General features: G+C 45.3%; 1 protein-coding gene across 1 annotated transcript in view; it reads right to left on the bottom strand.

The window, feature by feature from the left end:
• Positions 1-377: 377 nt before the first annotated feature.
• The window catches only part of UTP25 (UTP25 small subunit processome component), a 180849-nt gene continuing 154312 nt past the window's right edge, over positions 378-26914 (bottom strand). The window contains exons 10-12 of the mRNA XM_069233959.1: positions 5745-5857; positions 4016-4261; positions 378-823 (exon numbers count right to left, since the gene is read on the bottom strand). Coding sequence (XP_069090060.1) covers positions 577-823; positions 4016-4261; positions 5745-5857 — 606 coding nt within the window. The 3' untranslated portion in view covers positions 378-576. The remainder of the gene's footprint in view (positions 824-4015; positions 4262-5744; positions 5858-26914) is intronic.

The following is a 26914-nucleotide window of genomic DNA, read 5'->3' on the forward strand; positions in this document are numbered from 1 at the left end:
ATTCCTAATATAAATGGAGCAAAAGTTTAGTCTATTAAATCAAACAGAACAGTTCTTTGTACAGCAGAATTGCTGGACTCGCATATTCGAAGGTGCCCTTATACATGACAATGAAGAAAACAGTGGCTCTGTAAAATAAAATATTAGCCTAGGATCACACAATTTGAGACCAGTTTGGGTCTAGTGCATTACAGTTCGGTCAAGCCTGCAGGTGTGGTGAAATTGTTATGATTTCTCAGACCTGCCTAAACGAATGGGAAATGAGCACATGGTTATACTTTTGTTTAGAGTCTATTTCTGGAGCCACATAAACAGCAAACAATGCACACATTCAAAGAGATACACGGCACGGCATAAAATAAGACGACGCGGGAGTGTCACGTTATTGGCATTGATAACATACATATAAAATATTTATTATACGTGACCACATAAACTTTAAACTCCAGTACGCTCAAGAGAATATTTTCACATTTCAACTGATAGCATGGCTTGTGGAAGTCTTGGAGTCGGTAAATAAAATAAGAATGCGTCACGGCATGGCTGCAGACCTCTTCCCTCCTGCGTTCATGCCTGTTATTGATTTTCGCCAGTGACAAAGAGATGTACGTTTTTCTGGGACTGCAGCATCACCGCGGCCCGCTCGGCTCCCACCACCGCAGACAGTCTCTGCGCATCGTACTTGGAATAGAGCACCGTGCAGGTCCACGTGGCCTCCTCTCCCCGGTGCGTGGCCCTCAGCATGTTACACACCTCGCTGTAGAAATGCGGATAGGTAGGCAGCTCGTAGAAAATCAGGTTCCGGATGCCCTTCAGTGTGTATCTGAGAGAAACAGAGAGAACATGATTGCGTTGAAACACTCCTTTCAACTGGGATCTGATCTGAATTATTCAGCACATCAGAAGAAACCATCATCGTAGAAACCATTGAGAATTGCATGCACCAGTTGTGAAAAGAGTAAGAAATGTAAACACCAATCGTGAAATCGTCTCTGACTTTATTCTCAGGCACCACAGACCCTGCCAGATCACACACATTTTCTATTTAAGAATGTAGAACACGTATTTTCTATTGCTTAACGGCAATCTGATTGACTTTTTTCCCAGGCACGATTTCATCATGTAGTATGCAAATGGTCAGGGTGCATATACATTTTTTAATGTCAATGTACAGCTTTAACATCCATATAAATATTTTCAATTGTTAAAAAATATCAACGTACTTTAATAAGATTGATAATCAGAGAACCCAATGTAAATCTATCGATCATATTTATAATATGAAAGATTCCTAATCTATTATCATCACTACTAAAATGAATTAAAACTTTATGAATGCTGGTTAATGGTGCATAATGGAGTCTCCCACGAGAATGACATGTAGCAAAGTCTGTGGTGTTGTGAGAGAAAGCCAGCAAAGCTTATCTCCACGTGCCAATCCAAACAGCAGGCACTTCAAAAGCAGGGGTCATGATTTAACCTCTTTCTGTATTTCTAATCGAACTTTTTAACAGTTCACAATTCTTCATAAAAAGGCAGTAGTAATGAATGAATATTTTTTGTTTCTTGAAAGTGAGGAAAGGTCTGCTTCTGTGAGATTTTTGTTTTACATTGTTTTTCCACAGATACCTTAAAATATTTCTGGTGTTAGCAGAACACAAAAACAAAATCAATATAAGATTATGAGTGGCCTGTGTTAACAATACATTCTCTATAGAGACGTGGTGAAGCTTTCCTTACATTAAAAGTCAAACCAGGATTAATATTGGGTCAACCGCACAACTGAATTTCACAGCCATCTTTGATCTCAGCTCCCCCAAAGAGTGTTTATCTTCAACTCTAACAGATATCACCAAACTTGGCCTTCTAGAAAGCCTATAGTCTGTTTTTTAAAGAAATTAAAAGAAATTGAGGTGCAACGTTGGTCTTGACATAACTTCTGAATGATAATACTTGCTCACTGGCGGAAGAGAACACCCTCTTATGTGGTGGAAAGGCACAATGTGCTCTTCAATGACTGCCCAAATGAGTTTCTTGGACTCTGGCAATTTCCCCTATCTCAGGTTATCATATGCAATGTGATTCCGAAGTATTTGTATGGCTTCACTTTTGCTAATGGGCTCAACCAACAAACCAAGAACTCTTAAAGATGCTTTTACCAACACCAGAAAGAACAACATTCAAGCTCATATAAATGTTCAACTAGGTGGGTGGGAGGACCCATCTCTGGCATACACCATGTTATGCCAATCTTCAGGAGGCAAGAGATGGAGAGGTTTTTTCTAACTGTATCCCGGTGTTGAGGTGGAGACCGGCCAGGACGTGAACTAAAAAGGTTGATCTTACTAAAGCTAGTAACTTTCTCTGGAGCAGTTTGTGAGCAAGGTAGTCAAAAACTATAGAAACTTCTACAAATGCAGAGTGTAATGGAACAGCGTCCTGCTACAGAACTCAGTTACCAAGGCGCCCCAAAATCACTGCATTGCCCTTTGCTGAAAGTCCCTGATGGAAACACGGTTGAGTGATCAGAGGAATGTTCTACTGTAAACCCAGGACTGAAGTTCTGCCAAAGCGATCTTCGAGAATACCACTACAGGAGAGCATTTACTCTGCAGTGTGCGCTGCAAAAACCTGATGGGTATGACAGACGGTGTGTCCTATCACAACCAAATGCCAAAAATAAGGCCCCTTGGGTCTGAGTGGCCGAGGGAGAGGCTATCAAAGAACGCCAGCTTCTGGTTGTTTGATGAGAAGCTTTAATAATGGTTGGCATTGTGGACTACTCATGGACAGAATGGTAGGTCACTCTAGTGATGTAACTATAAGGTAAACACCTGAATAAAAACAAGCATTGGAAAAGCCAATGAAATGGGATTTTTGTTTGGGGAAGTATTTGGTAGTAGTTGGGCGGCTGTGTGTTGCCACAGCTGAAAATGCATAATGAAGCAGCCCCTTGAACTAAACCAAAATAGAATCTCGCAGTAGGGTCCCTCTGCATCGTTCGTTTTTTTTTTTATTGGACCCATTTAAAAAAAATAACTAGTATATTGGGCACGCCCAATATTGCAATTGACATACTGACTTGCAAAAATGTACTTATTTGTTTATTTAGCCTCTAAAGCTGATATAAATACAAAGCAACTAGTATAAAAATGAAACATACAACTTCTCACATTTAAAACAAGTTACATTATATAATACTTAAAACCCGTCTCAAAAAAGCAAACCCTATTACTTGTTTTTCTCACTGTACCGTAAATAAATAGTCAAAAGGCCTCAATACTGTTTTAAGACAACTAGGTACGAACAGGGGCTTTGAGTATTTCTCCGCTGCAGTCAAAACGGCGGGTACACATCAATAAAATACTCCGGATCTCATCGGGTTTTCAAAGCATACAAATACATTTGTTAGTAGCACCGTGTTTACTTTCCCACCTCTTCATTAACAACCCCTGTGGAAATAACAAAGGAAGCTCCTGGGAAATAGGGTTAATAGGGTTTGGGTACTTAACATGTAATTAGAAACGCCACAAATAGTTGATTCGTGGAAAATCATTTATGGAGTTCGACTGACATCTAGGAGCTGCAACAACTGCTCCTTGGACACAACTGAAGGATGGACAATGATTTCATATTTTTAAAATAAATTAGCAAGTATTTGCCACATTATCACAACCCCAATAATGGTTAAGACTATATTGTCACAGTAAGTGGGCCTAGAGCCAGGAATACTACATTTATACTTCTCTATATAAAATCTACTAGACAATATAGTGGGAATCGATACTGCAGTTGCAATAGTTATGACGGTCAATATTGTGACTGTTGTACTATGACATAAAAACCAAATCAGTAATATTATGATTTGATTTCTTCCTTTCAGGGCTGCATCTTGGAAAGGTCAGTGTTTATGTAAATCTTAAATAACAAAAAAATGTTATCCTGGGGTTTGGCATGCAAACATAAGGAGCAAAATCGATGCACAGAGATTTCGGCGTTATTTTGTCATATATACCTCTTGTAGAAATGGAAGCGTTCAGTCACAAGAAGAAATTGCCTCTCCCCTTTTAGGAAGTGCTGCCTTGCCCTGGAGACCCCAGCTTTGTCGGTGTATTCACAGATGTGTGTAAAATTCAACTCTTCCTTCTTGAAGTAATTTCGAAGGCGCACATAGTCGAAGTAGGAAGGGATGTAGATCATTGTGTGCGACATAACAGCGTCTCGGTACTGAGGTAAAATCTTGTCAGTAAAAAATGCAAACCTGATTAAAGAAAGAAGAAAGCATAAGACCTTCCACCGTGTCCTTAGAATACTTTAAAAAAACAAGCTGTATAGACTAGTTGCAGCCGAATGATTAACACAACCATCTAATTTGCTTACTGTTAACTAATGTTGCTAAACCATTTCCTTATCAATGCAGTCAATATCCCAGTCATCAAAACAGCACTGAAGAGATTAATGCATTAAACAGATGAATGTAATTTGGCACTCTATTTACTTCAGTTTACTAAATTCTTCGTCCCCTTTTCTAACGAATGTCCATGTTGGTTTCTGGATTTTTACTACCAGCCATTCATCCCTCAGAATGAGTCCCGCACTGAAGGGATGATGCGAGGATCACCCTGAACTGTAAAGCGAGGTTAGTACTTCCACGTACTGCATGCTACACATGTAGCGTCAAAGTAAAGATACTTAATGTGTGTGCTGGATTCCAGTGCAATAGACCAGGCGCCAACTACGCCTATTTCAACGGCTCGTGAGCTCCCATCATGAAATGTTTCTTTGCAGCCTACACTAGCGGACTCTCAACTCCGCAGTTTCGGGAGCTTTGCGCTGTGATGCACGCCAGACTCTTTGGTAAACATGTTAGCCGTGCATGTGATTCCCTCATTTGGAGACCTTTGTATTACTGAAACGAGCACCCTGTACAGTGCTCCGATACCCCCGGTCATGCGTGCGCTTTGGAAAACTCTAAATATTGCTCTTTTCGTGTACAAACCGTCTCCGTCGTACAGACGAGATCTTTGCTGGTACGCCTGGAAAATACCTATTATGTATTGGATCATCTGCTACACACTGTAACATTTTCCCACAAGGAGGATTTTTAAAAATAAAAATAAACACACCACACAATATAGCATGGGCGCACAGAAATTCCCTAAGTCAAAAGTTTATAGAATGGGATCGGAAAGCCACATATTGGGAACATGATTTTGCTTTGAATTGATGGGTCTGGAACTGGTCCTAGTCCAAGAAGACAGAATGGGGAAACTTTAGCAGATGCCCTGAAATGTGATTCTGCATCGTTTACAGAGGATAACAGACCACACTGACACGGCTAAATCATTTGTTATGGCCAGAAGAGGAACTCAGTATACAGTGCGCTGAGGTTCTGAAACTGATGAGACCTCTGGTCTCCACAAGCAATAAGGAAATGAAGAACATTTCTAATCCTCTGGGCTGGATTTCCACATATCCAAACGGCGTTCAAAGGGTATTCTAGACCAGAGGAAGAACTTTTTTTCTGTTTTTTTTTCTACTTACAGGAAGATACACAACCCGAACTATATGTCTATCTTTCAATTATGCATGTGCAGAGAAGACAACAAAAAAGAGATACGATTATAATAGCACAAGCAAGAGAAAACAATGCGTATTTATAGAAGTTTTCAGTAATCAGAAACAGGACATGCTATCCTACCAAGCTTCATCGTGTTGCTAAGTGTATACAGAATGCTACCTACCTTGCATCCATCACGGTAATAAGGCTTTCAGCTTCTAGCTTCTGAAATACATGAGGAAGCTGAACCAAAACCTGGCAAATAGATCCAGTCAGGGGCAGGTTTCTAACGGCCACCTAAACAAAGCAAACACAAGACAATATGAAATAGAAGTTTATCAAATGTACCTTTCACATCAAACGTCAAATTACAGATTCTAGAAGCATCCTAAAATCCAGAATCAGTTTTGAAATTCCATCTGAAAGTGTCTGACAGATTCACAGCTAAAAATAACCTTTGGATGTAGTTTACTTCCACTGATAATGTGCAATACAGTAGCAGAAATACATGCATGATACCAGAATAATTGATGTATACTGATTACAGTGCCATCATGGAAAAATTAAGACAGCATGTTAGAAATGGAGTTCCTGATTGGCTGGGGTGGGCATCTAAGCCAGGCAGGGACGGCCACTCTAGTCAGGGCGAGGGAGCTACACACCCAAGATAACCCCTGCTCATCCCCTTGGCAGCTTGGCAAGAGCAGTCAGGCTTATCCCAGAGGCAATGTGTAAAGCGTTTGCACAACACACATGACACAATAAATACACCACAAAGGAGACTCCACAGCAAGTTATAAAAAAAAAAAATACTGTATTGTATAAGCCATCATTAGACTAAACACGACATATATCAGTAGTACCCAACTACACAAGCAGTTGTCTAAACATTACATAGATTACTTGTACTCTGCGAAAGCCAGCAGTAGTCAGGTAAACACCTAGGTTATTACTATCCTGCAACACAAGCAGTAGTCAGGTGATCATTATCACCAAAACGCATATCATGATGAACACATTATCATAACTGCCAAGACATCATCAGGAATGCACACAGAGTGAAACGTTCCCCAAATGGCAAGTCATTTAAATAGTACCCTGCCTCTACAGGTAAAGCAGGCCCAGAAATACGCTGGTCAACCCAATCGACAAGAAGGACATCCAAGGTAATAAAAGGCTATGCAATGCAGAGGGAAAGCACTGGGGGTTAGAAAATACATATTACAGTCGCTCAGGGAGAAGGTGCGGCACAGGGATCCTTGGGTGCCTACCACAGTCATTATGGTACTAAGAGCTCTCTTTCGAAGGATTGCACCCAAGGTCCTGCGGAGCATGGGCCGGCATCAAACGTAGGCTGCAAAAGTGCCTTCGTGCCAACTGCATGCGTTATGTTAATTTTTGAGTCCGTCGTGCCCCTAGGCAAGGAGCGACAGCAAGTTACCTCAGGGACCCTAACCCAAGGTGAGCCCAACAGCCACCGACCCTTGGTGCCTCAGGTGGGCTGCCCACATGGTATTAAGTGATGGCCTGTGACCAGTACTCCGGTCAATCCTGTGGGGGGACCCCTGCAGGGCAAGCAAAAATGGTGGCTTCCCGCAAACCCGCAGGGCAGTGTTTTCCTTGCTGCGGTCCGTCCCACGACAGCAGGCGAGAAGACACTCTGCGTCACTACCGGGTGGGGGGAAAAGACCTCACTCCGTCTCTCCCCGTGTTCTGTAATGTGCCCGCTCTGCTGAAACGGGAAATGCAGTATTTGCAAGACAAGCCTCCGGAGTTTGCCAAACAAACTCTGTCAAGCCATGCCTCACCTCTCCTGCGGCCGTGCAGTGCTGTCTCCCCGACACAGCCAGCACCTCCGATAGCAGCCTGGATCCCTGGTCAGGGCTGCCATTGGGGGAGAGTTACTGTGCCCCGCAGTATTGGTCACCTTAGTCAGAGGCCCCCCCCTGCGGGGTCTCGAGGGACATAGTACTTCTCTTTGGCAGCATCGGGGCTGTCCTGCTAATGATGCTGGGGAAACACCTCGTGGTCTCAGCCACGAACCTAGCAGAATCAGAGTATGGGGCTTGGCACCTGCAGCCCGAGCAATGCAAATCCAGAGGACTGACAGCAAAGGTGAGAGAGACAGCCTCCCAGGACGCCTGATGCGATTTACTCACAGTGTCATAGATACCAGGTGTTCCTCCCGACCAGCAGTCCCTCATGTTTGCGATCTCCAAACAAAGTGTTCACCATATGCAGGAGGACCATAAAGCGCTCATCACACACAGAAGAAGGAAAACACAAAGCAATCTCCCTGTGCAGAAGCAGGGAAACAGCTAAGCACTCCTTCTGTATGGCAGTCATAAGACAGGGGGAAAGAGAGGCACACCACCCAGCCCCTGGAGATCAATGTAGAGGGTCCAAGGGAAAGTAAAAGCCAGCAGTGGGCCAGCACATCGGGGTCCTTGGGGCAAAGCAGCAGCCCTACTTGTGACCTAGCAGGCCACAGGTCAGTTCTGATGGCGGTTCCTCATAGCAGCATAACTCTGGCAGGTCCACACAGTATCTACCAATGAGGAGGACAACCCCCTGTACTTATACTCAGTTTGCTCAGCTCCCACAAAGGTGGAGAAGGGGTTCCAACCAGCATAAACCGGTTCCAGGAATGTCCCCGTTCTCCCCCAACACTGGCGCCAAACATCAGTAGGGGGTAAACAAGCCCTTTGTGTGAGGCCAGGGCACAGCCTTTACAGATGCAGGTGTGCCCAGCCTCTACCTCTCTTAGCCCAGGAATACCATGCAATATGCTGATGTACTCTTGCGACACATCCACCCTTCCTGTGTACAGGCTATCTGAAAAGTATGCATAAAGCCCAGCTGTCACTCTGCCCCAAATGTGGATGGGCCTCAAGCTGCAAAACATCGGAGTCATAAGCACAGAGAAATGCTCATTTCCTAAAGGTGGCATTTCTACAATGGTAATAAAAAATCTACCTACACCAGTAAGCAGCATTTCTCACTACCATCCCAACCATACCAAACATGCCTATGGCACCCCTCATAGATCAGACAATACCACTTAGACATATGTTAGGGCATTTCCAATGCAATCCTATGAGAGAGGTCGCACTCATAGCAGTGAGAACCCCAATAGGCTGTTTGTCACTATTAGGACAGGCCACACAATCAGTAGCATGTCCTACCTCTTATCCATAGCACCCTGCCCATAGGGATAGCTAGGGCTAACCTTATGGGTGGCTTATAGGTAGTAAAAGGGGAGATCCAGGACTGGTAAGTAAATTCAGATGCCAGGTCCCTGTGGCAGTAAACTGCACATTAAGGCCCTGTGGTCGCAGGCCTGAGAGAGGTTTGAAAGGTTACTTCTGTGGGAGGCGCAAGCTGTGCTGCAGGCCCACTAGCAGCATTTAATTTAAAGGCCCTGAGTATAAGGATACCACTGTTCAAGAGACTTACAGGTAAATTAAATGTGCCAATCAGGGGTAAGCTAATCATACTAAGTTTAGAAGAGAGAGCACACACACTTTAGCACTGATCAGTAGTGAGAAAGCGCTCAGAGTCCTAAAGCCAACAAAAGAGGTCAGAAAATAAGCGGAGAAAGGCAAAACGTTTGGGGATGGCCTTGTAAAAAGGGCCCAGGTCCAACACAGCAGTATAAACATGACAACATCATTCGTTACCCCCTCCACCGCCTGTACAGCTCAAATCGAATTTAAAATAAAAGTAAAAAAAAGATACATGGAGTGGTAAATACAGTAGTTTGATACAGTGAGATACTGCCCAGTAGCAAGCAATTTATCTTATGCCATATATAACTTTTGTATCCTACAAGTCAGATGGATACACTTCTATTCACAAAGGTAAGTTACACCTGTGGGGAAGCTACACATGTAAGTTCACTACTTTTGGCTATTTGCCGTTTCTGAGAGTAAAGTTACAGAAAAGTGCAGACTTGTATGTATCCACTCCCTCAGAATACAGGGTGAAATCAGAATAATTATAGTTTACAACCCTATAGTTACTACAGGTAACTTACAATGTCGCTGGACCTCTGTACTCATTGCTGATTATCCGCAAGCAGGGCAGAGATCTGCTCATGGTAGTGAATAGGAAAAATCCCCAGTCCCTTGCAAGGGCATAAACACGACTCACACAAATATGCTTTTTGCCTCTTCTTTTTGATGTGGATCATACACAATCATGCAGACCACAAGGAGGAGATAGCTATTGCAGCATGTTCTGTGGTAAAATACTATAAACAACTGTGGGCTGCTTCCGTTCAACCTCAGGTGAACACAGAAAACAGCCTTATGGCAGGAGGTCTTAGACTCCGTGGATACATTAGGGGAGAACGCCTGCACTGTGGGGGAAATAAAAAGAAAAGAAGCAGGACGAGAAGTGTCAATGAAGAAGTTCGAGATTTTAGCTAGCTGAAGTACTGCCTCCAACTCACCCCCTCGAGAAGTCTTATACTTTTATTTTAACCTTCTTAAGACCCTGCGTTGTTGTCCCATCCACCACCTGCCACAACATCTGCTTCTTCTCCTAGCAGTGCACCAACAGCTGAACGGGAAGCACACAGCAAACAGATGCTATACAGGGGTATGTTCTTTTGCCTACAGATCTATCCTGTTTATACAGACAGGTACCGTTTTTCAGATATTATATTTATAGCATTAAAAAACTAGCCTTCAATTTGGCAATGTAAGGGTATTACTATACGATATTTGTTAAGCGTGGTTGTAACTTTAAGGATAACAATCTTTGTAACTCTCACTATGAGTATGGAAATCATATACCTAGCATCTTACTGTATGATTTTGAATGGGTTACCCCAATATGTACGTCCCTCTCCTGTCAGCTTCTGTGATACACAGCCCCTGGTGTTCACCATCAGAACATCCACCACAATAACATCAGAGGACATCCTGGCAGCTGCTATAAGGACCTCTACCATCTGTCTGTCAGGTTAGTGCGGGAACCAATGATCTAAGCATTTGCATCTCATCATTAGCCCTTTCAATAACTAATTTCTCTCTAGTATGTACATTGATCAAATAGTAAATGTGTATTTCCTGGTGCTGCAAATTCTCCTAGTATCTCTGATGTATCTGCTTTTCTGGTCATGATTAATTACATGGATGTAAAATATTTCTTTAACTTAAATCATATCCCTGTGGCTGCTGGATCTGGAAATACTTTGGAAGCACTGACTACAAGGATCCAGGTTCACCTCTGACCTCACACGAGAGCTATTAAAAAAATCAACTCTGTGGCTAGAGGTAGTTAGTTCACATTGTTGAGATATCCATGGTCAACCCTTAAGTGCATTTATTGACTTATGCTTACATGGTACTAACTATAATTTATTTACATAATAAAGTGTATTAAAGTACTCTGTTGGGATTTATTAACAAAACTAGATTTGTTGTACGTATTCTGTTGAATTTATCTTCTACCAGATTCTGGGTACATTGCACCACCTGAAAATGCTGAACCACCTATGAGCTGAGGATGGTGGGCAATCAGAGGAGAGAATCCAATCCTCCTCCAAGTTACAATATCAGGGACCATCTCAACTCAACAAGAGGAAGAGAAGGAGCAGGGCCTGGACAAAGAGGAAGACACAGATGTCCACACACAGGACATCTTCACAGCCAGGCAGCAATATTCATCCTACATTCCTTCTGAGGAATGCCCGTCTCCATCCATTAGTTGCACAGTCAGGGGATGCTAGTTCTGCCTACACAGCAGTCACCTTCTAAAAGCCCTCCATAGGTGCCCCTTTAAATCTTTTAGACATTCCTTACATGCAAGTGCATCTATGGTCTTTTCTCAATCATTTGAGGGAGAGAACACCCCCATCCACTTTCTCCAAGATGCCACCCCTCTTCATGCTGGAGAACCTACTGCACATTTGAGATGGCCACACATAAGGGAAAAGTGGGTTGTCATGGCTAATGCTGCTGACTGGGAGGATCAGTTTTACTAATTTAATATGTGTGATGATATGGTAGGGTGGCTCACTTAAAGGACTCCCTCAGATAACAGACAAACCCATGCCTTGGATGGTGTTACAAAATGTTACCAAGATATAGCAAAGATGCACCAACAACTTCTGGGACCTTTTAGGGAACAGAATGCAAGCCACCATGACGTGGCCATGAAGATGATAGCGTCAACCGGAAAAAAATGCCAATGTCAATCTTCAAGGACAATGCATGCAGGAGATTTTACAGAGGCATCTCAACATAGGAGGGACACAACACCTGCCAACCTCCACCTGGATCATCTACACCACTTCCACCACATCAATATCGAACACCTCCAACTCACCCACAATATCAGCAGTCTTAATCATACTCCCTACCACCACTGCGTAGGCATAGTAGCAAGAGAAACCCCCCAAAAAATGTTTATTTAAATACTCTACAAGAGACTCCTGGTACAACCACTATGTACATTCAGACAGCATTGGAAATTAAACAGTGGGGGCAGCAGCGGTGTCATTTGTGCATGTATGTTACTGAATCCCTGAGCTACCTATTATGCTGCTGTCCCACACTGATAACTGACAAACACACTTTACTGAGACCTTTATTCCTGAATCATGGGTTAAGGGCTTGCAGGGAAGCGGTTACTTACGTCTGTCTACACGTGTGATGTTCCAATGGGACTAGCTAGAATGGTAAAATACTATTCCATAGTAGGGGACCAGCTAAGGGAAGGCAACGTTTGACAACCATCTGCTGTATATCCCCTGCAAGGACCCCAGACAGAAAAGACTTGTTTGTCCATACCCGTTCATGAATGCTGTTTATAATGACTTCTTATAAGGCACACTGAGCTATTGTTTGAAACTGAAATGCTACTATCACATTTGTATTTTAGATGAAAATTTGCACTTTATCTATTCCTTTTTGCACCAAGTGACATGGAACTAATCAAATACTTGTCTCAGGTGGTCGCAGCAAAGGCACTGATTTAATACTTGCACTGTAGACCTAACCAACAGTTGTATACTCCTAGCCAGAATCCGACAAAGGAACTATTTGCTTGTTAACGACCACCCATGAATGCTGTTTAAAATGACTCACAATAAGGCACATTCCACTTCTGTATGATCCTGAAACGCTTTTACCACTTTTGTATCCTGGATCTAATCTTGTATTTTATCTCTTTTGTGACAAGTGACATAGAATTAATCAAGTACTTGTATCAGGGTCCGCAGTAACAGTGTTGTTGTGCCCGTGAACTTTAGACCAAACCTTGCACTTTGCATTCTGCTCTGTAGGCCACGTTCATTTAAGCATTTCTATCGGGTGTTTGCACAAGCTTGGTTGAAGTAACAGGCATAACACTGCCCTGTGTGAATAATGTGATCTCTTATCTTTTCTTACTTTTTTTTTTAAACTACATTGCAGTTCTGATGTATTTTTGTTTTAAAAAGTACACTGTAATGTCTTCTTTCTTTTTATTGTGAAGATTTTAAATAATCATACAATAAAGTATAATTCATCTATGATTTCGAAGTTCAAGGCAAATGGAACCACTACCACACCTTTGCTGTCTATTTTTCTGAATTATTCCTCCTGACCCTTGAGAAACACTGTTGGGATGAAACGAGTGTTGTCCGTAGTGATGTAAGGGTTATCACATGCGTATCAGAAAGTATACAAACCAGCATTAAATGTTCAACCAAGAAAAATTAGAGAACTATTTGATTCCAGCACTAACCAAATAGTGTTCCAACATACATTTTTCATCTATCAGTGGCATGAATGTGGCTGGAAGGAAACGCCTGTAACGTCCTGGGTCTTAAATCAGGCCTAGCAATGAAGGTCCTCCCAGCACTTGCAGCATAGCTTCCCCCGCTGGGTGAGGACACCCACTGCACTTTAGTATGATACAAGGTCCTTTCAAATTTGGGCCTGCACTGCATTGCTAAGCTGGGTATCTGCCCCTGCTTCCCCCTGAAAGTTGAGGGTATGTGTCGACTACCACGCGGATAATAATCTCTAACATGCCCTCTGGGAATAGGGGTGGCCTTTAATCAAGTCTTTCAGCCATTTTGGAGACAAGAATATTGCATAGAGCAACAGGAGTGAGGAGGTTGGTCTTGTGAAGAGAAGATGGCTCAAAAAGACAACAAAATGACCAACATTATTCTCTCCCTGTATGTCATTTCATGCTAGTTACAGTAGACGGAGATCTACCCTGTGTATGAAAGAGATACTCCACTTGAAAGAGGGAACCCCCGCTTGCAGTATGGTGACGTCCTGTATGTACCTACTGATAATAATGTGAGTAAGTTAATAAAACAGGATTGTTGTGTAACCAATATATGTTACTTACCTCTGGTTACGCCTTATTTGGTAGAGACTATAGCTAGCTGCAGATTCCTTACCTTACAATTATACCCAGGCAGCAGACATGATCCGGTAGATTTTTTGTGAGCATTACCCCTGTGTGCCGTTGGGTGGCGTTGTTCAACTCCATGTGACATTGTCTGCAGAGGAAGTAATGTTCACAGTGCATATACAGATGCCACTCAGGCGCACTATCAGTTTTCCTTTTGCGACTTTCCACGCCAGGAGCACGCAGTCATAAAGAACACTGACCACTAGTGTGAAAAAAACAGGGCCCTGAAAGGGTAATAGTCCTGTCCCTAGAAATCTGTCCGCAGTGCGAAGAGGATGTGTAGATTGGTAAGGAATCTGTGGCTAGATATAGTTTCTACCAGATATGGCATTACCAAAGATAAGTAACTTGTTCATCTGACAGAGACTTCTAGCCGCAGATTCCTTACCTTAGAATACATACCCAAGCAATACCATCCCCAGAGGTGGGTCTGCAGACCAATTTCAGATGAGGAAGGCATGCAGGACCGAACAGGCAAAATGCCCATCCCTATGGACCTGACTGCCCAGGCAGTAGTGCTTTGTGAACACAGTGGTTGCAGCTTTAGCCCTGGTGGAATGAGCTAATAAGCCCTCAAGGGGCTGCCTTTTGGTCAGTGTGCAGAAGATTTGTAATGCAGAATACGCCCCATCTGGAAATGGTCCACCTCTGTATGACCTGTCCTTTCTTTGCTCCAATGTACCCCGCGAAGAGTTGGTTTTCTACCCGGAATTCTTTTGTATGGTCAGGGTAGAACAACGCTCTTTAAAGGTCCAGATGGTGGGGTTGCTCCTCTTTAGACTGATGTGGAGGAGCGTAAAAAGTAGGCAAAGTGATGAACTGGCCTATATGAAATGGAGTGACTATTTTAGGTAGAAAGGAGGCCCTAGTGTGAAGGACCTGTTTTTCAGGATAGATGGAGTATTTAGGCTTGGAAGGCTGTCTTGATGGTAAGGAGTCTCAGAGGACAATTATAAAGTGGCATGAAGGGAGCACACATAAAAAAAAGTGGACACTAGAGTAAGGTCCCACTGAGGCATGATAAATGGCCTTTTAGAAACTTATGTACAAAAGGGGAATTGAAAAGGGCTGGCTGTTTAGGCCACCACAAACAAGCAGAGCCTTTAAGAGTGCCCAGTGCACAGCTTGGTGGGCAAAAGAGAGAATTAAAAGAAAGAATTGGGAAAGAGGGGCAGAAATGGGATAAATTTGTTTTTCTGCACACCATGCCACAATTTTTTCCAACAACAGGCGTATATTGTCTTGATGGAGGGACAGCTGGCTGCCAAGATGACCTCACAGATTTCGGGAGGAAGGTCCCAAGCACCTGTTACCACTCAATCTCCATGGAAGGAGGAGGAGCCTGGACAGGTTTAGGTGGGGAACATTCCCCTGCTGCTGCAACAGAAGATCTTCCTGAATGGGATGCCTGATCGGAGATTCAACAGCCATGCTCAAGAGCTTATGATACCAGACTCTCTGTGCCCAGTACAGAGCCACAAAGATGAATTGGGCCCAGGGGTTCTTGACCTTCTTGAGAACTTCGGGCAGGAATGGTATTGGAGAAAAGGCATGCAGGTAGCCTGAGCTCCATTTGAGACAAAAAAGCGTCTCAGAGTGAGAGATGCCTTGGAAATTCCAGCACGGCAAATTGCTAACACTGCAAGTTCTCAGCAGGGGCAAACATAGCTACCCAAGGCTCCCTCAACTACTGAAAGAGACCTTGCCCCATCTCCAGGTGGAGATGCCATTAGTGATTCGTTAGGCATGGTCAGCTGAGTTCATCCACCCTGGCGTTTAGTGAAAGGATGGGCCCTGATGTTCCAACAAGGTCCAGAAGTGCAGGGCCTCTTGAAAAAGGGCCAATGACCCCACTCTGCCCTGTTTGTTGCAGAACCACTTGGCTAAGGTGTTGTCCATGAACAACCACAATAGCTTTCCCTTGATGGAGGGTATAAAGGCTTTGAATGCCACCCAGATTGCTCAAAGTTACAACAGGTTGATGTGGAGTCTAGATTCCACCAGAAACCAGAGTACTCTGATCTCCACCTCCCCCAGATGGCTGCCCCATCCCAGGAGTGGTGCATCTGTCACTACTGTGATATCTGGTTGGGGAAGGAAGAGAGGTCTGCCACTGACCCAATTGCTGTTCATTAGCCACCATTGCATATCTGTTGCAATTCCCTACGAGATCTGGACCATATCGGAAAGATTTCCCTAATGCTGTGCTCAATGGAACGTCAGGTCCCAATGCAGAGCTCGCATATGCCAGCGTGCATGTGTTACCATGCAGGATGCAGAGGGGGCATGAGCCCCAACAGCCTCAAGGTCTGTCTCACCAAAATCCAGGATAGAGGCTAAAACATCTGTATCACAGCCTGAATATTCCAGATTCGCTGTTCAGGAGGATATTCCCAAAACTGCAGACCAGCACTGATGAAAGGGAGTCAGATGTGACTTCAGCACAATAGTGAACCTCAGAGAGTGCAAGAGGTTTACGTAGTCTGGAGGTGGAGACGATAGCCTGGGGCGAGCCCACCTTCAATAGATAGTCATCAAGGTAGAGGAAGACTGGCACCCCTGATCTCCGCAGATGAGCTGCAACCACCGCCATCACTTTGGTGAATACACAAGGGGCACTGGTAAGGCCAAAATAGAGCACGGAGAGCTGAAAATGATCTTGGTCTACCGTGAACCACAGGTAACGCCTATGGGCAGGCAGGATGGGAATGTGGAAATAGGTGTCCTGCAAGTCCAAAGCTACCATCCAGTCTCCTGGATCTAGGCCAGACAGGACCTGAGCTAACATCAGCATTTAGAACTTCTTTCTGAGGAAGTCATTGAGGGAGCGTACATCTCGGATATCAAGCCCTTACTGAAGGAACCAACTGCAGACCCAGACAACCTCGAGAACTTCAGGCCCATCTCTCTACTCACCTTCCCAGCCAAGGTCATCGAAAAGGCCATCAACAGACAACTCACCAAACAAATCGAATTCTACAATATTCTTGACCTCTCTCAGCCTGGCTTCCGGAGCAACCACAGCACCAATACTGCCCTCCTCCCTGCCACAGATGACATTTGCATCCTCCTAGACAGGAGTGAGACTGAGCTGTCATCTACCTTGACCTGTCCGCCGCCTACAACACCATCTCCCAATGCACTCTACGGACTCGTCTCCACAACGCCGGCATCCGAGACAGGTTACTGGAATGGATCACCTCCTTCCTCTCCGACAAAACCCAAAAAGTCAGTCTCCACCCCCCTCTACTCAGAGGCCACCAAGATCTTCTGTGGCGTCCCACAAGGCTCCTCTCTGAGCCCCACTCTCTTCGACCTCTACATGGCCCCCCTAGCCACCATCGCCAGACACCACGCACTCAACATCGTCTAATACACCGATGACACTCTCCCTCACCAACAACCCGCTCACAGCCAAAGCCAACTTCCACAACGGAATGAGGGCTGTCGCAGCCTGGATGAAGAAGAGCTGCCTCAAGCTATATACCGAAAAAACAGAAGTCCTCATCATCTGCAACAACCCCTCCGCCTGGAACATCTCCTGGTGTCCCACTGCCCTTAGAAGCGCTCCGGCCCCCACCGACCACACCCGCAACCTGGGATTCATCCTGGACTCAGCACTCTTGATGAACCGTTAAGTCAGCGCAGTCTCATTCGCCTGTTTCAAAACCATGCGCATGCTCCAGAAGATCTTCAAATGGATCCCAACCGAATCTAAAAGAACAGTCACCCACGCTTTCATCAGCAGCCGCTTGGACTACGGCAACACACTCTACGCCGGAACTACCAACAAGGTACAGAAATGACTACAACGTATCCAGAACGCCTCTGCCCGTCTCATCAAGAATGCCCCCAAACACAGGCACACCTCAGCCCTACTGAGAGACCTGCACTGGCTCCCAATAGACGAGAGAATTATATTCAAACTTCTCACGCACGCATACAAAGCCCTCCACAATGACGGATCCGAATACCTCAACCAAAGACTCCACTTCTACACACCCACCAGGCAACTCCGCTCCACCGACCTCGCCGCCGTTCCACGCATCCGATGTTATGGACTGCTAGTGGGCAGGTGATGGCGAATCCTGCTGCCAGCCGGATGCCCATGATGGTATGAGGGCAAATTCAGAAGGTTTGGAGGCTTCAGCTGCCGGAGGGTGAGTGGAGGTGGTGAACTGGCCTTTGGCATTCGACCCACAAGGTCTGTAGGTACCGCATCCTCGGCTAAGCAGAAGCTGGGGAACATGTGCAGCACAGTGACTGGGAGGTTAAAGGTGCGGCTGGAAGCCCCTTCTGTGGCAACAAAAGTACTGAAAGGTGGATTGAGGGTGATGAAGGGCCATAAAAAGGCCCAAGAATCTGGCCTTAGCCGTGCTCTCTTTGAAGAGCTCCAGCGCTGATCCGCCTTCTCTCCGAAAAGACAAGATCCATCAAAGGGTATGCCGGTAAGAGAGGATTGGACATCCCCAGAAAAACCAGTCATCCTCAACCAGGCATGGCGCCTCAGGCCAATGTCGATGAACCCGCTCTGCCCAGTGAGTCATTCATGTCAAGTCCACAACACATTATGAATGTCGCTGCATCTCTCCTAATGGCGACAGCCTGAGAGAATGGTACAGTCGGGCCTCTTTTGGGACCACTGGCAGCACCTCTGGAACCGTGTCCCACAAAACATGGGGATAGCAGTCCAGTAGGCATGCAGTGTTCAAGGGTTGCAATGCTGGGCTGGTGGAAGCCCAGCGTACAGCCTCTGGGATTCCCTATCCAGGGGTGCAGTAAGGAATGCACCAGGATATACATAGGACCACCAAGCGTTCCTCAAAACAGGGGAAAACCTGTAAATATGTTCAGAAACATATTGAATGTATCAAATGTTGTTTGGTATTTAAGTTCATTTCTTACGTGGCCAGCGGCCCAGCCAGGGAAGAAAACAAAGTAGCAGGCGGCAGAGCTGCGGGCAGCTGGTGGCCGGGGGAGTGAGCAGCCCAGTCCCCAAGAGGAAGTGGGACCAGCAAGAAGGTAGGAGCAGCTGCCGCGGCGCACCGGTGGGGGAAGAGAACCAGAGGTGGAAGGCTGGGCAGCTGGTATTTCCGGGACAAGGTGGCACCCGAGGAGTGGGCCCTGAGGGAACATAGCCGGGGGCAGATCAGCAAACAAGACCTGAGAGGGAGAGAGGGCCTCCTCAACGCCCTTGGAAGAAGGGGCCACCATGAGCAAGTCAGACGGGCCGGTGCACAGCAGGGCAGAAATGTAGCCCCGGTTGTCACCTGACCAGAAGCAGAGAGTGAGGTGGTGGGGTAGTGGTGGCACCCCCAGAGTAAGGGCCATGACTGGGGCTAACTGGTGCAACTAAAAGAACAGCGGAGGGAGCGGCACCACCAGATCGGGCCTGGAGTCAACTGGGTACCGGCCCTAAATGACCGGCGTGGCAAATTATTGCACCTGGCGCGGGGAGGTGGTCCAAGGGAGAGCCCCTAGAGTGAGTGAGACACAGGAGGGGAGTCTGACACGATGTTACGCAATCGAGGCCTGCACACAGCGCAGACAAACAACCTGGACAAATACAGAATGTAGTGACGGCTTCCCGGACCTTTGGGTTACAGATGGGAACAAGACAGGGATGTCCGCTTTCCCCAGTGCTCTTCGCGCTGGCCCTAGAGCTGCATGCGGCCTGGATCCGACAGGACCCCTTGGTCCGCGGCATTCCGGGAAGGGGGAGTTGGGAAGAGCGCATCCCCTATATGGACCCAGCCTTCTCCATAGATAAACTTCTCCAAATCTTCTGCATTTTTGGAGAACATTTAGGGTACAGTATAAATTGGGATAAGTCCCTGCTCTACCCCCTAGCTGGGGGGGAGACTCCCAGCCTCCTTCCTTTTATCACTAGCCTGGTTGCACCCGCTGGATTTAAAAACCTCAGGATATATATATCACACGAGACCCACAAGAATTCCTCTGTCTGAACTTGTCTCTGGAGCTGGGCAGGTTAACTAGGGACGCAGCAACTGCCACTCACGCTCATGGGCAGAGCAGCTCTGTATAAGATGATGACTCTGCCCCGGCTGCTGTACGTGTTCCAGAACACACCAGTGGCGATCCCAGCGGGGTCTTCTGGAAAACTGACCACGTCCTCAGATCTCTTCTATGGGCAGGAGGACTTCCGCGTATAGCGTTGAGGAAGCTCCAAAGGGGGGACTATGAGGGAGGGCTAGCAATCCCAGATGCCCGGTTGTACTACTGGGCAACCCAACTGGTGGTGATCAACAAGTGGGCCTTTGCGAGACCTACGGAACCGGCTTACTGGGTTGATAGAAAAGCAATAGGCACCAAGGGTTACGAGAGGGTTCTATATAGCCAGCAGTCGTCCAAAACCTGATGACTCATACACAGACAGTGGTGCGGGCCTGGAGAGATGTCAATCGCTAACTGGGTGAGGTGGAGACCCTGTCCACACGTACCCCACTTTGGACCGGTGATCACTTAAAGGAAGTGAGTGCAATGACGGGTTTTTCCAGGTGGGCACTAATAGGGATAGAACACTCGGGTGACGTTTGGAGAGACAACGCCTTGATACCCTTTGAGGGTCCACAGACGGAATTTGATAAGCAAAAGTCTGAACGTTACAGATACCTGCGGCTGGGCCACGCGCTCTGTAAACAGCTCCAGGAGGGGTGAGCAAATTAGGGACATGACACTGCTGGAGGACAGGGTCCTTACAGAGCTGCTGTCGAAGCAGGCAATCTCGACAATTTACAAGAAATTGACAAATAACTCCCCTGATACAAATGGGCAGTTTCGGGTGGCATGGGAGGAGGATGTAGGCTCCATGGACGATGATGAATGGGCGGAAGCCCTTAGAAGTGCCAGGAAAATTGCAATTCGAACCAGCTTTTGCTTGGTGCAGCTTTGAATAGTACATAAGTCATACCTCTCCCGGGTGCGGCTGCAGCGGATGGGACAATCCACGTCAGAGTTATGTGTTCAGGGTTGCGAAATGATGGGGACATTCTATCATATTCTCTGGGCTTGCCCTCAGATATAGCTGTTTTGGAGCAAAGTGGTGAACGAAATGTCACGGGTCATAGGAGGAACAGTCTTGCAGGGCCCTAGGTGGCTCCTCCAGTCAATTCCCAGGGACTCTGCATGCACAAAATATTAACGCATATGGCTGTATTTGGCAGCAGGGGTGGCTAAGAGGAATGTGGCTAAGCGTGGGGGGCCTCACACCTAACGGGAAGAGGAGGAATGGGTTTCAGACATGGACTGGTGCTGTAGGGCGGAGAGGGTTGTGTACCAAAGCCGGGGTTGTCCCAAAAAATAGAAGAAGGTATGGGGCCAGTGCAACGCCACCAAGGGCCTATGAAGTGCGTGTGGGAAGGGGGGGGAGGGAGAGGGGAAGTGGGTGATGCCCTTGCCAGGGGAGCAAGATGATGTAGGGGAAAGGAAATGTGGTACAGTTGATCCTTCTTGTATCTATCCATAGCAGACTTTGTTCAAGTTACACACGTCCAACAGATTTAATTTCATGTCTATGAATTGTATACTGTATTTCACGCAGTGTTTAATAAAAAAAAAATGTAAAAACAAACAAAAAGTGTGATGACTTGGGAGACCATACACATCACATGAACATAAGCATGAGAAAGTTAAATCAGGGTGTACTGGGACAGAATATCAAACTACGCATGTTTTTTCTGTTCTTCAAATCCCTTTTCCAATGGAAATTAAACAAAACACGACATGATGGGAGACAGGGGTGATGGGAAAGCAGAAAGGACTACAGTATTTTTTAAACTGATTTATTAAGATACGATACAAAAATATAGAAATATACAAATAACTTAATCTCAATGCAAACAATTATCTACATTTTGCATACTTAATAGAAATCTCATTTTTAAAGTGAATAACGGATCTTGACAAGCGGAGTAAAACAAAGAACACCGAGGTTAGTGTGATTCAGCCATCCCATAACTGCATTTTGATTAATCCCTTTGGAAAGCCACTCAAACTTAAACTGACTTTCTTTACATTTGGGCCAAAGAGGCCTGCTTATTCTCTTCCATTGAATTTAAAAACATGACTAACAGAAACAGATTCCCAAACATCTAGCAAATGTATCCTAAGAATTTATTTTCTTTCACCTTCTCCTCCATATATTTCCTAGTCTAACTAGTGCTAGTCTACCACACCATCCTCCCTTCTTCCCATTCTCTGTTTCAGAAAGCCAGGTACACTCATATGCACCGTATTCCAACCCTCCTGAATTACCTATTGTAGGAAGCTGGCCATTTATGTGTTATGTGAATACTGTGTAAGGGGTCCAGGGGTTCCCCAGCGAGTGTACAGGGCTTGCTATGTAATCCCAAAGTGCTCCATTTAGGGGTAGTATGATCAAGCAGCCCTAGGCTTAACACAGAGAAGTGCAAGACATTCAGAAATGCACACAATAGTTAATAAATGAGACACAGGACTCAAGAAGGAGATCCACACCAATTTATAAAATTAGCAGGTATCTATATATATATATTTAGGCATTGGAGAAAAATCCTGCAGGTAAGTACGTTTTAAAATAGGAACTCTTTTCACTTTAAAAAGTGAACACAGGTGCAATTTCTGAGTTCTGCAATGTTATCCTATGGGAGGAAAAACAAGTTTTGCAAACATGTAGACTACAGCAAATTACAAGACCAGTCTCCAGGAGTTAAGGTGAATAGTGGTCTTTCTGTAATTGGGAAATGGAGGTTTGAAAAGTTTGAATCTGAGCTGGACTTGGATATGCTAACCCTACCTGTGCACTGAGCACTGCTCCTAAATAAGGCTGTATCTGCAAAGGTTGGAGATGGGATTTGAGAAAGTTGATAATGAATCCCAGAGTGCGAAGGAGATCTACTGTGAGTTGAGTGTGATGCTTCCAGTGTTGTAACGTACTGTCTTTGATGAGCCAGTCGTCCAAGTAGGGGAAGACATGAATGTGTTGACATCTGAGATATGTAGCAACTACTGCTAGACATTTTGTGAAGACCCTGGGAGCGGTTGTGACCCCCAAAATGTAAGAACGTGAACTGGTAATGTTTCCCCACAATTACGAATCACAGATATTTGTGGTGTGCTGGGTGAATGGGAATATGGAAGTAAGCGTCCTTTAGATCTAAAGCTGCCATAAAGTCGCCTTGCTGTAACAGTAGAATGACTCTTGGAGAGTGACCATGTGGAAATGCACTGAGACAATGTAGAGATTTAGTGGTCTGAAATCTAGAATTGGCATGTGTAACCCATCTTTGTTTGGTATAAGGAAGTATAGGGAGTATACCCCTGACCCTTGCAGTGAGAATGGGACTGGTTCTAAAGCCCCTTTGAGAAGAAGGGATTGTACCTCTTCTTTGAGAAGAGTAAGATGTTCTTGTGATAACTTGAGAGTGCGAGGGGGAATGTTTGGTGGAGTGGCAGTGAGCTCCAGACAATAACCATGTTGGGTAACTGACAGAACCCACTGGTCCATTGTGGGTACAAGTTTTTGCGTCTTCCCCCTACTGGAGAGATGTGAGGTGGTGGATAGTGTAAGTAGTCACATGTGTGCGTGCAATGGAGGCTGATCCTCTGGAGGTGGACGCCTTCGCTCTGCCTTTGTTGTTTGAGCCTCTGTGGGATCTCCTAAAGGACCCTCTATTGTAGAAATGGGAACCTTGTTTGTTCTGAGAGGTGGAAGGCTCGGTAGAGGATGGTTTGAAGCCTCCCCTGAAGTGTGAGTGTGGAAAATTACCACGTTGGGTGGTGGTGAGTAATGCCCCCATGGCTTTTGCAGTCTTTTTAAAGTTTTTCTATGGTGTTATCCACTTCTTGGCCAAATAAGTGTTCTTTGTCAAATGGCATGTTAAGGACTGCCTGCTGTATTTCTGACTTGAATCCTGAACACCTAAGCCAAGCATGCCCGCGTATAGTGCTACTGGTATTAATATTGCGTGCTGTTGTATCTGCAGCATCAGTAGCACACCTAATGGAGTTATTGGAGATAGTTTGCCTTCCTGATACTAACTCTTGCACCCTTTTGCAATGCTCCTCTGGGAGGTACTGAGAGAAATCCTCCATTTTGTCCCATTGGGGCCTGTCGTAGCATGCCAAAAGTGCCTGTGAATTGCCGATACACTAATGATTGGCAGCTTGTGCAGCTACTCATTTTCTTGCTCCATCTAATTTTTTACATTCCAGTGGACTGACTATTAGCACTTTTCCCTGCTGTACTGACCACTACGTAACCTGGAGGGATTTGAGCCTGTATAAATAGAGGATCTGTGGGTGCTGCTTTGTATTTCTTATCTATCCTCGGGGTGATAATCCGAGACCTTACAGGTTCTTTAAAAATATCATTAGCATGTTTAAGCATGCCGGGTAACATAGGAAGAAACGGACTCTCTTTATATGTGGTAGCCAGGGTGTCAAAGAGAAAATCCTCTTCAATGGAGTCAGTGTGCAGATGGACACTGTAGTAAATGGCTGTCCTTGCTATGACCTGCTGATAAGATGTGTCTTCATGAGGTGATGGCCGTGCTGGATATAGAACTGTACATTTGGCAGGATAGGATCTACATCATATAAGTCTCATGGGTCTGTGTCATGTAGTATGTCACCCAAATCATCTCCTTGAGGTGGTGTTGAACCCTGTAGTGAAAACTGTGGTTCAATAAGTGGTGTAGGAGATTGGGGAGGTGGTAGAGGGGTAGAAGGCAGCACTGGCGAGTGTGGTGGAGAAGGCTGAGGTCGGACTTCTTAGGGGGAGGTGCAGTGTCCAAGGCCTCTTCAAAGGTGAGCTTCCTTTTAATTGGAACAGGGGGGTGGAGGGGTGGTGCAATTATTCTCCATGTTCCTTTTTGAATATGGAGCTGGCGCTGACAAACGTCCAGTATCTCTAAAATAGGCTTCACTTGCGAAGCTGCTTCAAAGGAATGACTGAAGTCTCTAGAAGGCACAGTCTAACGTTCCAAACTTTTCGAAGCCGAAGTCTTGGGTCGGGTTGAAGCTGTCGGCTCTGAAGTGGTTGTGGAGGCCTTTTTGCTTGGTATCGAAGTGCTCGGTTCGATAGATGTGCTCGATCCTGAAGCTGCCTGCAATGTTGCTGAGCTGAAGGTCAATGCTTGTTTTCGGTGCCAAGCCATAAGGGGCATCCGAAGGTGATTTTCGGATCTGACCATGGCCTGAAGGCAGTGGCGGTCAGGCGACCTGCTTCTGCTGTGTGTTTAGAGTCTTTGTATGGAGAGTAGAAGCTGTTCTACTCACTGGTTGCGTGGACATGACAGGTTGGCTTTCAATATTGAATTGGGCGTCCAACTCAGAGTCTTCGATGGAGAAGGCCTCCTACTGTTCTGGCTCCTTCTGCACGTGATCTTCCCCGGGTTTTGGATGCCATCTTCAACTGAAGAGCTCTTTGGTCCTAGAGCGTCTTCTTGGAACGAAAGGAGCGGCAGGCGTCACAGCTTTGTTCGTTGTGGTCCGGCGAGAGACACAAATTACACACCAGATGTTTGTTGGTGTGTACAATTTAGAGTATCATCGAGGACAGAACCGAAATGGAGTACGTTTCATTAGCCCTGCATAGTCTGACATCATGTGGAGGTGTAGGCCCAAGATGGGCGTGGATGCCCTGAAGGGCAATGGACCGGCTGCCAGTGCAGAAATTCGGAACAAAAACAAAAAATATAGAAAACCCATTCGAAGTACAATACCATCGCTGAGAGAAAAGATGGAAAAGAAGCGTTCTGGATAAAACGAGCAGAAGGCATACTGGGCCGATAGCAACACACGACCAAACACAACTGTGGAGAGAAAACAGTCTGATAAACGACTAGATGCCCATGTGCAGTATCACAGAGAGAAGGAGTCATTGGATACTGTGACTAGAAAACAACTTATCACACTCCGGACCCAACACTACATGGTGGACTTATGCAAAGCATGTGTATCTATAGCCACACATGCCATCAAACATAATGTTTCAAATAGAAACTACTCTACACGCAAATACCTTTGCATTTTTACATCTAATTGTTAAAACTCCATATTTACTTTTGGTGAAGTGGAAGGTTCTGCACGGTTTACTGAATTGTCACGTGAAGAGTGGTGATCTCTAGCAGAGGTATCTCTGAGAGTGAACAAAGTCTCCATTCTCAGCGTTTTTGTGGCAAACGTTTATGAAAAAGAGCAGTCTCTGGGCAAAAAAATATGTCAATAAATGCACTCAGTACGAGATAGACTGCTATTCCTTAAGTCTGCAGAGAGCACAAAGTCTGGAAACCACACCATTCTTTAGAAGAGAGTTCCATTATAATGAAAATTCAAACCAGTATAAAAAAATGATTATCCTCTGGCCAAGGAGTAATGGTCTCTGTGCAAGGCTGGGATTGCAACTGAGTGTGGACAGAAGCAACACCTCAGTAGTGAAATAAGGCTAACCTGAATGTCTGATACTTTAGTTCAGAAGATATCTGCTGAAAATAAGTTTAGAGAAGAGAGCTCTTGACAAGACAACCTTTACCTTTGACATGTAGAAGAAAACAGATTAGTAGTGGTCTCTGGAGAATGAAGCTGAAGTTTTGATTTTTTTTCTAAAGAAGTGAAGACATTATTAACTAAATACTGCTCTACTGACAGATATATATGTTGCTGTCACCAAGAACCCCTAGTCGGCTATCGTGAAATTACGTAAACATGAGATTCTATAAGACACCTAATGCTGAAGAATTATATGATTCTGGGGATTGCCTTATCAAGAGGCCCAATTGCAAATCTACTGTGTCTTCTAAAGGGCGAGCTCTACCCTGTATAATTCAGAAATTGAGCATCAATAACACAACTGATAATAGCTGCAAATAAAGAGACAACTCCATCTAGGGCAAAGTAGCATCTTCCAAAGTATTATAGTGGCACATAAAACCA

Source organism: Pleurodeles waltl, chromosome 5, assembly GCF_031143425.1.
Source record: "Pleurodeles waltl isolate 20211129_DDA chromosome 5, aPleWal1.hap1.20221129, whole genome shotgun sequence".
NCBI lineage: Eukaryota > Metazoa > Chordata > Amphibia > Caudata > Salamandridae > Pleurodeles > Pleurodeles waltl.